The sequence below is a fragment of the Schistocerca nitens genome, chromosome 7 (genome assembly GCF_023898315.1).
Source record: "Schistocerca nitens isolate TAMUIC-IGC-003100 chromosome 7, iqSchNite1.1, whole genome shotgun sequence".
In the NCBI taxonomy this organism is placed as follows: Eukaryota; Metazoa; Arthropoda; class Insecta; order Orthoptera; family Acrididae; genus Schistocerca; species Schistocerca nitens.
Genome location: NC_064620.1, coordinates 149,209,608 through 149,224,281, shown reverse-complemented (window position 1 = coordinate 149,224,281; position 14,674 = coordinate 149,209,608). Strand labels below are relative to the sequence as shown.

Below are 14,674 nucleotides of genomic sequence, written 5' to 3'. Positions count from 1 at the left end.
TAGGATAGGAATAATCCAGATGGTGCAGGCTGTGATGCAGCCACTGAAATGAAACGCATTGTGTTGGGCAGCATGTTCAGCAGCTGAGTGGCCCAGCTGTCCTTAGACCACAGTTTGGCAATGGCCATTCAGTCACTGTTCTTCACCCACCTATTCCCTTCCTGCTTCCATAACAGCACTACACATGCCTCCTACCCCAGCACTGCACCTACTAGTCTGTTCCCTTTCTCCTGTTCTCTTCTCTCCTCTTCTCCTCGCCCCTCTCCCTTTCCACCTCCTCCTACTGCTCTTCCCATCAGCACAGCCTCCCAACTCTGCACCTAGCATCCCATCCTGTCCCTACCACATTGCTGCACACTCCCACAGGCAGCACAGCATCTTCCCTCACTCCTATTTTGTTATCCCCCCCGCTCCGTACTCCATGCCTCCTCCTTACTACCACCACCCATCCCAGATTGCTGCTCACGTCAGACACAGTTGCAGTCTGCAGTCAGGCTCGAATACCCTGAGAGAGTTGTGTGATCCCAACTGCCATATTTTTAATTTTGCTTTATGGACTAGCTTCCCTATGAAGATTTTTGTGTGGCAACTCCATATAATAAGCATAATAAATTTTACACCAGACATACCCCTATGATTTCCGCAAGTTACTATAGAGGTAGGTACCATCCAATTTCGGGTTTACGGTATAGGTGTAATGGACTTGAGGCTGCTAATATAGGGGATAAGAAGGAGCACACTGTGCAGAACAATACCAAATGCAAAAGCAGCACAGTAGCCAGAACACACATCCTGAAAATGCCCTGCACACTATTCTGTGAAATCGTGGATACGGTCCAGTACAAAACATTTTTTTTTTACACTAGACAGTTGCTACAGTATTTGATGAAAGGTAGTACCACTATGGAGCTACTCGTACATTAGCACCACGTACTTTATCATTGCACTATTTTCTGTACAGGATGCAGATCACAAAAAATTACTTAGAAGGACTTTTGATTTATTTAGAATGATGGAATAAGAGATCGCTTGCTCTATGGGGTGGAAGTTACACGATGACTCCCCTCTACAATTTGAGAAATATGAAGCAGGAGAGGAAACAGTTCACATGCATGTGGTTGGTGGCCAGAACCACTGCGTAGACACAAGAGGCAGACAGCACTGGGCCACCTGTGTGTACAATAGCTTTTTGCTAACAGCGTATGCTCTGCCTGAAGACTGGATACAAAGAAAGCAAGATAAGTGTGTCCTGCTCCTCAGAATCTTCCAGTGACCACACACGATCCGTTTCTCATGTTCCCTATTGGCTCAGACAATGGAGCAGATTTCCAACCAAACTCAGCAGAAGGCTGAAGGCGTCTCTTGTCAGCAGCACAACTGGATAGACCTACCTCGGTTCTGAAAAGCAGACAGCTTGGATCTTGTAGGCACGTCCTAAGCTAAATGGAAAAATACTTCTTAAGACTTAACTGGGGTGTTTGAAATTTAAAAAAAAATTAAACCTATTCCTTAAATATTCCTGTGACTGGTGACCCTATCCCTTGATTTCAAGATGGTCTGGAGATCACTTGACTATTCCTGACATCATCTCCACATGCAACTGCATTTCGTGTATCAAAATTACCCTTACTGATAACTGAACTGGTTGTCTACAGCACAAAACCCTCCATATTAGAACACATATCACAACCACACATAAATACTGGGTTACATCTTTAATTTTGTTTTACTGCACGATGAGATATAGTGTTTTGGGCCTGATAAAAGAAACGTTCTGTGCCGCAAATTTAGTGAGGAAAAGCAAGATCATGTGTAAACATTTACTGATTTTCTCTGATGCAATAGTTTCTTGTTGAAACACAAAACTCATGGTTTTGCTTAAAAACTCGAGGTATAAATGTAAAGCTGTATTGCTGGTACCAAACTTTTTTTTTTTTTTTTTACAAATTCCCCAGTATAGTATAAATTGAAATGATTCTATAGGCAATGTCAATAGCTTGTTTATTCACACACGTTACATCTAATGGCACATCCTTGGCAGCTCCAATGTTGCTAACACTCCCCTTGTCATTTATTGGATACACGGTACCAAGCTGTCTTAAGTAAAACAGGAAAAAGTGTGCCCACCTCCATATTCCGTGACGGAGCCTATCCCACACAAAACCCCTAAAACAAAATGCATCAATGACGTTCTTCTCCTGAATCTGTTTGTGAAGATCAGTTCTCAAACATTCATGACTTATTCTCATATGGTTGTTAATCCACAAGGAATTTTTGCCACTGCTATTCACTCTCTACAGCACAAAACATTCAGTACATGCCTCTGTGTTACCTTGCAGTACCACACTCAAGTCCATCTCAACATGGCCGTCTTTCTCTGTTAATTCCTCTGAGCCCTGCCACACAGCAGACAGAGTCAGTGGCACCTAATTCTTATCAGTATCTCAAGTCCTCTGAGGTCTCTGTTCTGCCTATGCCTCTACCTGGCACGTTACACCTTATTTCCCCAGTATCACATACGTTCGCCCTCACCGCCTTGGCAGCACCTAATAAATACTTCAGATTTTGGACTGCAATGTGGGGATGTATGGGTTTCTTTACTCCTGCAGAAAGTTTGGAACTAGTGGAGAACAGTAAATTGAGTGTGTGTGGTTCCTTAATCTACTAAGCAGAGATATGCAACTGTTTGCTCTGCCGCTCTGTGTTTTCAGCAGTGGGAAGCAGCTGTGCTCAGCGTCTACTCAGTTACTTTTTGCCCCGGCCCGTCCCTTTTTTCTTACCCAATTGTACACCATTGATGCTATCCTATTTTTTGTCTTCTTCTACCTTGAGCAGGACCAGATCTATAATCTTTGCCACCATTACATATCGCACAACTCTTCACTCCGTGTTCTCCCAGTACTAGTTTCCACAACTTTGCCGTTAGAAGTAAGCTCCGTTGTTCTCACTCGACACTCGACTGATGTGTCTGATATATCACTCTATTAACATGTTGCAGCTATCCACACAATACGTACACTGAACAGATAGTTAAGAAAACGGAACAATCAGAAAACCAACAAGATCACAAATTGCACGTAAAAAGGGTGAGATGGGGGGGAAAATTGTGTGGTCATTTATGTTGTCAAATGCAAAGACTCTCTGTCATTGTTACAGGATCTTTTCTGCACAGCATCCACGACATACATTAGTACCTCCAACTTTTGAGATATTCACTGATGTGAATGGGATACCTTCCTAATATAATGTCAGACCTTCTTTTGCTAGGTTAATGCAGCAACGCAATATGGCCTGGACTCAATAAGTCATTTGAAGTCCCTTGCAGAAATACTTAGCCATGCTGCCGTTATAGCTGTCCATAATTGCGAAAGTGTTGCAGCTGCAGGATTTTGCGCAGAAACTGAGCCCTCGATTATGCCCCATAAATGTTTGATGGAATTCAAGTTGGTGATCTGGGTGGCCAAATCACTTGCTCTAATTATTCAGAATGTTCTTCAAACCAGTCACAAACAACTGATGTCCCATGACATGGCACATTGCCATTCATAAAAAAATCACTGTTTGGGACATGAAGTCCATGAAAGGCTGCAAATGTTCTCCAAGTAGTTGAACATAACCATTTGGAATAAATGATCACTTTCAGTTCCACGTAAACACAGCCCGTACCATTATGGAGCCAGCAACAGTTTGCACAGGCACTATTGTGCTGATAGCAACACACTGGTCATCTGAGGCCATTGATGTCCCTCACTGATTTCTGTAGTTAATTCGCCTGTTACCATTGACAACTCTATGCAAATGCCGCTGCTCTCGCTCATTAAGTGGAGGTCGTCAGCCACTGCGTTGTCTGTGGTGAGAGATAATGCCTGAAATTTGGTATTCTCGACACGTTCTTGACATTGTCAATCTCTGAATACTGGATTCCCTAGCAATTTCCGAAATGGAATGTCCAATGTGTCTAGCTCGAAGTACTAATCCGCAATCAAAGTCTGTCAATCACTGTCATCCATCCATAATAATGTCGGAAAGCTTTTCATATGAATCTCCTGAGTACAAATGACACTTCCGCCAATGCGGTGTCCTTCTACACCTTGTGTACACGAAACTACCACCATCTGTATATCTCATATCGCTATCCAATGACTTTTGTCACCTCTATACGGGCCCATTCCTGAAACTTATACTAAGCTGTGTATCTTAGTGCTGCAAGTACATATATCAGTCCATTTTGTAAAGTCCCTTCTACTTGTTAGCCGACTGAATTCGTATTACATGATCATTCAGCAGTTTGTACCCTGTGGCCACTCTTCAGCTTAGTCCTCACAAATCTTGCCTTCAAATCATGGGAAAATTAACTCACTGATCTGGAGACATCAATATCCCTTCACAGTTTGTAATCTCTGTATTCTGTCCCCCATATCCGACAGCCCCTATGAACACCTGGCTTCACCTCTAAACTAAGCATGTGAACTTAAATGCGCAATGTTTTTGATTTCCAGAAAAACTACCGTAAGACAAGCCAGTAGTCACGCCCTTTAGAACCGTTCACAAAAGCATCCTTCCCTTTTTATTGTGCTAATCCATCACACAACCAGTTTTGTTTCCCTTAGTGGCACGTATTTTTCTCCTGCGCTACGCTGGGTGGGCCAGAGAAATTTTCCACCCAGACTAGATTGAGTGGGAATGGCTGCTGCATTACATGGCAAAAGCGTAACCTGTCACAACACCCTACCTTTACATCTGGTATGCCGAGCTGACATCCCATAAGCAGTGGTGAGCTTGGATGCGCATTTCTCCAATTACTGGAGTTGACTCCACGTTTTTGACGGAGCATCTGATGTGCTGTTGAAAGAACAGATACAGCATCTCATGTTACAAGAGCCATCTCCGCACTTATAACTTAGCTCCATGTCAAGCCAGCTAGTGTTGTGTCTTTCGTTGCTGCACGACTGGCAGACCTGGGATGTTTCCAAATTTTGGTAATACTACCAGACTACTGCTACAAAGGTAATTGTTGCAAGAGGTTGAAAAGCCTGTCTCTGTTCTACTAACTCTGGCCATCCAATGTAGACCTGTTCTACTGTTGAGGGTACCATCCCTGACTGACAGAATGTGACTGCATCACTATGCTTTGAGATCAAGAAATTTCTGGCATCACGGCAGCTGCTATCTCTACTGAGTTACTATACATTATCACGATGTGCTGCGAGTTTGGCGTCTTGTCTTTCCTGATAAACAGCTGCTTTGGCAACACAGCCTTTCCACATTGAGCCTGCCTCTTCAGCCATACTATTTCAACATCTATCAAAATTCCTGCATGCACAACTTTACATGCAGGTTATGGCAAAGATCAACCAGATACTTTTCCAAGAAAAAGAACATCACCTGCCAAATATAGCCATACAACTGTTGGACTGTGCACCTAATCTGGAACATTCTGGTCAGATATACATCCTCTATCCCCTACAGGATATCACACAAATAATTAAAAACATCAGGGAGCAATTACGCAGTGAAACTGACCATGTCCCATAAAGCAGGGCAAAGCCAGCTTGGTTTAATGTCAGCAGAGTCATGTTAAAAAAATTGTTTGGGACACACAGTTATCACAATGCCAAACACTGGAATACTGATACTCACTGTTAACATCACTCACTTAGGATCCAAAAGCACCTTTGCTCAGGAGAAAGTGCAATCAACTCACTCAGAAGGTAACTTGCTCACCAATATCCAGAAAATTAAGATAGTAGTTACCAAACTGGTGTGACAAGAAAACTTTGTAAAGACCAATAAACATGACTTGTTGCTGGTTCAGGGACTACTTACAAATTCACCACGTCGTTGACCTTGGTCCAGGCTATACAAATTATGTTCTACAACACACATAAAATCCAATTACAGGTGAATAACTTCATCACTACCATTCAGTTAGGGTTACATCATAAACTCTGCCCTAATTTAACCCCTGTTGAAGTATTTTTCCACTTGTTAGCTAATATTAACGCCCAGCTTACAGTCCGGCTACAAATGCTCTACCCCACTACAGAATCATTCCTACCCCATTATTATGTTGCTGTTAAGGTGCAACTAGTCCATCGTAATAATAACCTTACAGCAAAAATACATCAGCCTATATCCTCTTTTAAATGAGAGTTAAAAAGTTCATCGCAGTTTTCAACAGCTGAAAGTACGTCATCCCTGAGTCGCTGTCCACGATCATTGTTTGCTATGACGCTACACTTATCATTGAATCATAACACACCACACTGACTGACAGTGAGTTACTATTCAGTATCTCATGGTGTGATGTAATCACATCCACTAACAAACTTTCTGCCCAGCTACAGTACACACTTACTACATGTCGGGACCCATTTTTGTTATATTTTCCAGGTTTACTGTTCGAGATAAGTCACCATGAGATCTTGTCAGCGCTGTCAAACATTACCAGCACCCACTTGCTATTATCAATAGTTCAGCTAACAGATAGGAGAATGGACAGATCAGTTTAGACAGCGCTGTATCGGATACTGCTGACTCCCACCAACAAAAGACAATGCTCACTGTCATGCTCCCACTTTCTGTCTCTTCACTTTTAGCCATATTCCCATTTTAAGTGACTGTAGAATTTCCACACAATAAATGTTTTTGCAGTTCTCTACATGTGGCTGTCCCTGAACCTCACCCCGCAGTTACCTATCACGAAGAGAGTTTGCTTTAATAAAGAATCTGCAACCTTAAACTTTGACCTAGTATGTATAAAGTTTTCACATTACCTATTAACTTCATTTTTACTCTGTTACCGTATGTCGTGCTAACCTTCTATTTTGTTATAATAAGAGAGATCCTTCCTATGGACTCAGGCATCCAAGTTCTCAATAAATCCTAGCATGAATTTAAGCTCATAGTTGTTAATGATCAAGTTTTAATATATGTGACAATCATAACTGCTTTCACTATTCTGATGCATGAGCAACATGACCATTTCAAAAGAATGTTATGTACAACACATACTAAATCATGCTTAATTTGTGTTGTATCACTGTCATGTTTATATGGTGTTTTCTTGGTAGCTTCAATTAGTCACTAAAACTTTGAGAAGTAACAATCTTTATCAGCAATTTTTAAACTCTCTCTGGGACACTTGTAACCTCAATTGTCTTGCATTTTTATGTTTTACAATTAATTGTCCCTCTTCTGCTGTCTCAATATATTTTAGTTAAGCCTTGTGAAAGATCAGTTTTGAATTTGATTCCAATTTGTTTCTCAGTGAATCTCACCAAGCTTTGTAACATCTCTATAACAATGACCCTGGGTTTTACTTGCTATTTCGGGATAATCTGTGATTAGATTTCCATTACAAGATCAACCTATGAGCTTGTTTGTGGAATGGTGTGTTAGCCTGTCATGCATTCATTTAGGATAATAGGATGAAATGTAATTGACTTTTTCGAAGCTTTTTAGGGAGGTTGCACCCATCAGTTTTTAACAAAAAGGAAATCACTCTCCTTTTCCATGCCTATAGAATTTTGTAAAACCTCCACTTAGTACCCACAGTCATACTATCATAACAATCCTCCAAGGCCCCCTCTAATGTTATTAATACGAGTGTTGTGCCACCGTCTTAGCTCTGCAGTCCTTAAAAAGGCCAGTCGCAAAAACAAAATATCCGCTTCTGCGAATTTTTTGTAAGCTAATCTGGCAATTTTGGCCAACTAGGCCCACGTTACCCTTACCTATTCAGTCCCAAACATGGGTTATCCGGCCACTATATGTGGTTTATGGAACGGGGCAGCACGTGCAGATTGCCTAGCCGGTAAGGGGGATATCGTGAATTTTTACAGCTAAATTTTCATTCACCTAAATTTTCGTTTGTAGTATTTATTCAAGCAACAACTATTGTGGCTTACAAGCTGAATACAATCCTCTCCTCAGCAGAAGCTGTTCGTTCTCATAAAATACGTCATGTGATAGCTGCAGAACTCAGCCAGCATTGGACCATGTAATGATGCTCTCTCTGGTTCTGGCCTCCAGCAAAGCAAGACTTGCAATCTCTCCTCTCTCTGTCTCCTGACTGCTCTCAGACAATGTTCCTCTGCAAAACGACATCTTACTATGACCGCCTTGACTGGCTAATGGTCTGTCTTTCTATCATGAGTGCACCCAACTGTATTCCGTACTGTCAGAATAGAGGAGAATGATTTTAAACCTGTCTTTCACTTCTAAAAGTGCTTCCTTTGGCTACCTACATCCCTGGACATCCTGTGGCAAAACTTCCAACACTTGCACAATCACATCTATCTCCTGCCGTATGTCTCAAAGTAACTTGTTTACCTTAGTTTTACTTGTAAATATACCAGGAGAAGGTGGAGGAAAAGAACGACTAGATGACAGAAAAAAAAATCAGCAAAAAGACAAAAAAGACAAAAGAAAACGAATAGAAATTTGACAGCAAATGCTTAATAAAGAATTTAGATCACACACTTTATTTTAAGATTACCACCAAGAGTTCCACTACCCTTTCATTACTACTTTTATATTAGTATCTAAAGCTATTTTAAAATACCCAGTAACCATGTTAGGGCCCAAAACTTAATTTAAGGAAATAATTTGTAACCTCTCAACGCCTGAATAAATTTCTAGATAAAAGATAAAATCAAGAATTGTGGCACTTAAGAGGTACCCAAAACGCTCAAGACAGTGCAGCACTGGTCAGAAGCATTGGTATCTATATGTGCAGTCAGCACTTGCCAGCACTGGACTCAAAAACTGTTATCTTTCAATTATTAACACAGCAGTGGTATGATGTGAATTCGCAACATTCGGCATTAAGGAATTAAAATATGAAATTTTAGCTAACATGCTTCTTGACTTTTAAACAGCAGGGAATGCACAGTAAGGAAGAACTGACAAAAGACAGATAACTACCTTACGATAGCTGGCACTGGATTTTGCACTGGGGCCATCGGGGTCTCCATAGCTGCTGCAATTGGTGCCACCATCGATGTGTCCATCAAAGGTGGACCAGGCATGGGCATAAAAGGAGGCGGCATAAAGCTCGGTGGAGCAGGAGGCGGTGGCGGCAGCACAGGTGGGCCACTCGGAGGGGCCATCGCAGGGCGCATCACCGCTGTAAATACAACCAGTAAAGCAACAAGGCACAAACTGCCTACAATGTTTCAGCATTCTATGAGAAAACATTTAGTACAAAATACACATAGTCAAGACACACCTTTACACGTGCACACACACACACACACACACACACACACACACACACACACACACCTGTATGAAGTGAAAATGACAATCAGGTGCTTCCCACAGCCATTATTAAGTGTTACATGGAGATATCCCACAGCAAACATGATTGCTGATGTTCCACTGGTACTGGAGGCTCAAAGAACACCCAGATGCAAGACCCATCTTTATCCACACTCCCAGCACATCAAATTACTATATCATCACAGGTGTGTCCTACCATACCAGAAGTGGGGCCCACCAGTGAAAGCAGTCATGTTGGTACCATCTTTGCTGTAACTTCAAAGACTTTCATGTGAGTGCAGCCACCAACCAGTAGATGAACGGCCACCTGCACTGTGGCCAAGAGCAAATCATCAGCAAGTGGCAAAACATGCTGTTCAACACAAAGTGCTAATTTCAATGGTTGCTTCACAATCTGTGCCAAACTGAAAACTAATGAAGCACTATGATGTGATTCTGTGAATAGGAGAAATCATACAGGAATTGTGTAATAAAAAACATGCCCGTATTTTTAAACTGACATGTAAACTGGAGAACTTCCAAAATATTTGAAAAAGTGTCTAATAACACCAGTATCAAGGAAACTTTGAACTCTGAAATGTGAAGCACATAGCACATTAAGTCTATCAATACTCATATCAAAAACATTAAGAAAAATAATATAATTGAATGAGCAATAAAACTGAACCAAATTCAGTTGAACATCACTCTGGATTTTGACGGAACATACATACAAGGGAAGCAATATTAATGTTACAACAGGTTATAGACATACTGCTGGACTTAAAAAAAAATGCTATTTTATTTGTATACCTAGAAAAAACCTTACATAACATGAACTGGAATATGTTAATGATGATTATGTCTAGTATTGGTTTACATTTTAGAGACAGACAAACGGTATATGATTTGTATAAAAACCAAAGCTACATCACATACACAACGGTGAGGAAGAAATACGTCAGGAACATAGCTTGTCACCAGCATAGTTCAACTTATATTTTGAGAAAGGCACTGAGGGATGTAAAGAGGATGTGGAATGGGTAAAGTTTAATGAAGTGGAAATTAAAATGATAAGACTTGGTGACAAGACAGCTGCCATTGAAGAGAATGAAGAGAAACAGGAAAAAATGGAATAAGAATGAAAAAATCTTGAAAGAAAAGTATATGGCAAAAATTAATGTAAAAAAAGGCCATATGCAACATCTAAAATATTGCAGTAAACACGCGTTACTAATACACCACTCACACCTGTATGTAAAAACCTTGAATTACTTACCACACAAAATCACCACAGATGGCAAAAGTTCAGCTGATATAAAGCAGAACTCCACAGGCAAAGGTAGCTTATTGCGAGACAAAAGGTGCTACTTATATCAAGTCACCTAAACGTGAATACCAAAAAGAGATATATTATAGACTTTTTCTGAGTGTAGCCTTGTGTGATTCAGTAACATACACCATTGCAACAAGTGACATGAGATGTCATGGAGCATTTGAAATGTGATGCTGGAGAAGGATAGGAAAGATCTTGTGGAAATCAAAGCTCAGAAGTGAAGAAATTCTTAGAATAGGTGAAAAAACAATATAGGAAAGAAGAGATCAATTAACTGACCATATCTACCAACACATTAGATTTCTAGTTAATGTAAAATGAAAGGATGATTCAAGGCATGAGAGGAAGAGGAAGATGTAGACTGTAATACTCTATACACATCACATTATGAAGACATTGGCTCATATAAGGAAATGAAAGATCTAAGAGCAAGCAAAGAGAAGTGGAGTAGAAGAACTGCCACCAACCAATCTTCGGATTGAGATGACAATATGAAGATACTCTTATGACCTTTTCCTGCATACATAATTGTGTTTAACCTTTCTCCTCTTACCACTGAGTCACTTCTTTTTCCAATGCTTTCCCTGTTAGTGTACCACCATAAATACTAAGAAGTGTCTGTGATAAACAACACTCTTGTCTAATACCACTCTCCACACCCATTTCACCTGTTTCCTCATTGTCGATATTTCCTATCACTTTTTTATCCTAGAGTCTTTTGTCCTTCCACTCTACTACACGTTTCAGAGTCTTTAGGACACTGGAGTTCACGCTATTAAATACCTGAACAGATGTGCATATCCTGAAACTTCACACATTCTTTACCCATAATCATCATATACCCAATAGGGTCTTGTGTTCTTTACACTTTTCTGGATTTAAATTGTTCCTCCCCCATGTTTTTTCTCAATTTTTTTTCCAAATTTTCTGAGTAGACACAACATTTGCAATGCAGTATACGAAACTAACTGGCCCATAATCTTTGCATTCTTTGGTTTCTTGTTACTTTGGTAAAAGAACTACAACAGTTTTAACCAAATTCTAAAGTCAAATCTCCTCATTATATCTTCTACAGATAAGATTTGCCAGTCTGGATATTGCTCCATTTCCAAGGCCTTTATAACTTCCGTCAGTATTTTATAATAGCACATTTCTTTCCCCTTTCTGAGATCCATTATGGTCCTCGCCCCTTCACATCTCAATATCTCTGGTCCGTGTTTCATTTTGTAATATTCCCATTCATACTCTTATCTTAATTATATAAGATGTCCTTGAGCTTCATGTAGTTCTTTTACATATTTCTTCAACACCCATTTGTTCTCTTCTTCATGTGCTGTTATCTTCTCATTTTTGTTGAGTGTGCCTTTTTGTACATTTTTCTTGAATCTTTGTTCATTAAGTACTTAACTGCTCTGTACTTTTCTTCTAATACCTTGCGTTTGCAATAATCCAATCTCCTAACAGTAACTTTTCATCCATTCGTCTTTAACCTGATCAGTGAATCCTCTTAATTTAATATTCAGTCGTCTCAATTCCCCCCCACCTTTTCTACTAAATATTCATTCTTCCATTTTCTACATTCTATTTTATTAACAAACTTGATGTAATTCATTCTTACCCTATTTACTTTTTCAGTCTCTTATTCTAAAGGTTCCAGAAAACATGTTCCATTTTTATGATAGACTGATACTTTCTGCTAAATTTTCCAGTCTTCCTTCAGTGCTTTCCAGAGAGGGTCATAGATCCTCCAGTGTTCAACTTAACTACATCCCATTTTCTTAGCAGTTATTTTCTTTTAATATTCTTTTTTCATACATCTGCTCTCACAAAGTTGTGATCTGTATCAGCTGCAGGGACTGTTTTCACCATTTCAATAATTGTTATGAACCTCTGATTGGTTACAAGTAAATCTATCTAATATCTTGCTCCATCACTAGGAGCTTTACATACATGCAGACTTTGATGATGATTCAAAGCCATGTGTTTGTAAGCTAGATATCAAAGAGACCACTGAAAGCTATTGGCTTCTCATCCTTTCATTTCTTTTGCCAAATCTATGTTCTCCAACTACAGTCTTCTGTTTTTGCCACAATTCCCTACTATGCTATTCCAGTATCCTATCACAACTGTAGCTTTTACTTGTCCCTTTCCTATGTCTTGCTAGATTTTTTGCTACTTGTTCATATATCTATATCACCAAACAGCTAACCTGGTTCGTGGTTCAGTGGCCCAATAACAGGTTGTCTACCTAAAGGCTTCCAGGGGCAACAAAAAATTTGATTTTCAATATTTCAAATAATTATAGATCGAAATTAAAAACTTAATATGCCATCATAATCTGCTAATTAAGAGGTATAATCTAAACATTAAGGATTTAATATGATAAGTATTACAGTTAGAGACACTATACCTCAATACAGTGTAGCTCACAACACGCAAATTACCCAGAATTTATTCATTCAGTATGTGAGAATGAGAGCACTTAACGACTTCTAACAAACTTTACACATTACTTCAAACCTTTAAAAAATTGTTTCTCACTGACATCCCCAAAAAATAAAGAAAGGATAAAAGTTTATCACTTACTACATTTCTGCTATTTATGGAATAAAACTGTAGCACCAGGCATGAAGTTTTAAAGAAGTTTTAACCTATCACTTCTTTACTACTAACTCCACACAGAACACATTTTACAGACAGTACACACATATACCACTGAATGTAACTACACAATTATGTCACTGTATGACAAATAGTTCAGGAGATGTAATATCATTAACATTGAGATGTGTGAAAAACTACTTTTGCTTAAAACAGAGTGCAAAGTACCCAGGCTATTTTTATCCAGTGTTTCATAATGAAAGCACTAAGCAACTTCCGACAGACTTGTAACACAATTTTGAATCTTTTCTAAATTTTTGTTGCATATATGTTTAATGACCAATATTCGACACACATTAACTCATCTGTAAAATAATCAGGCATCTGAAGCTATTTTATATATGGGAGTTTACTGATTTCTACTATTCAGTATTTAGATTTCCATTTAACACTGAAACACTTTAACTAGACACTGCAACTAATGCTGCATTTTATTTACTTTTTGAATAAATATTTGCACTTATTTTTCAATTTTATTTCCTCTAAGCAAATAAGAGAACACATTATGAAAATATTACTATCGTTAGAAAATATTATTGGAGACTTCTAATTGTCACAAGTACCGAAACCATAAAAAAATCAGCATGAACTGACAATGAAACACCTGCATATTTAAAGCAGACACAGAAACAATAAAGCTAAGACTTCTCACAGTGAAAATGTGGAATGACTGGAAACTGACCGAGGGCACAAGGAAAGAGCTAAAAGTGAAGATTACTAAAAAATAAGCAAGGTGTAGCAGTATCCATCATCACCTTCATATTGGAACAAAATGTGGAGTGGAAAAATTTTAATTTTGACCTTTACAGATTGTGAAAAGCATTGCATTACCTGAACAGACATGTTACATGAAGGACTACAAAAATATGACAGACCACCAACGTTAGCTGAGTTAATTTGTGCCATGTGTATGTTTTATTGGGTTGGGTTGTTTGGGGGAAGAGACCAAACAGCGAGGCCATTGGTCTCATCAGATTAGGGAAGGACGGGGAAGGAAGTCGGCCGTGCCCTTTCAAAGGAACCATTCCGGCATTTGCCTGGAGCGATTTAGGGAAATCACGGAAAACCTAAATCAGGATGGCCAGACACGGGATTGAACCGTCGTCCTTCCGAATGCGAGTCCAGTGATATGTTTTATTCCCAGTACATATAGTGCCAAGCAAAAAGCAGAGCAAAGGAGGTAAGTTCTGGTTCATGCTTGTACTGAGTATATATGAAAGTAATGATAGTAGCCTCCTCCTCCAAACAACAAACTGTAAGCAGCACCCATGATGGATCAGAACCTACTTTGTGAGCTACTTCACTACAAGGAAATAGTATCACTCAGAGCTCACAGAGACTACAACGTAGTATTTGTGACCCCTACAGGACACTCACACATGAGTGATATCCCACGGACAATCTCAGCAGCAT

General features: G+C 39.5%; 1 protein-coding gene across 1 annotated transcript in view; it reads right to left on the bottom strand.

Moving 5' to 3' along the window:
- The window catches only part of LOC126195258 (RNA-binding protein 42-like), a 358,082-nt gene that overhangs the window by 261,710 nt on the left and 81,698 nt on the right, over positions 1-14,674 (bottom strand). The window contains exon 3 of the mRNA XM_049933783.1: positions 8,929-9,130. Within this exon, the coding sequence (XP_049789740.1) occupies positions 8,929-9,130 (202 nt within the window). The remainder of the gene's footprint in view (positions 1-8,928; positions 9,131-14,674) is intronic.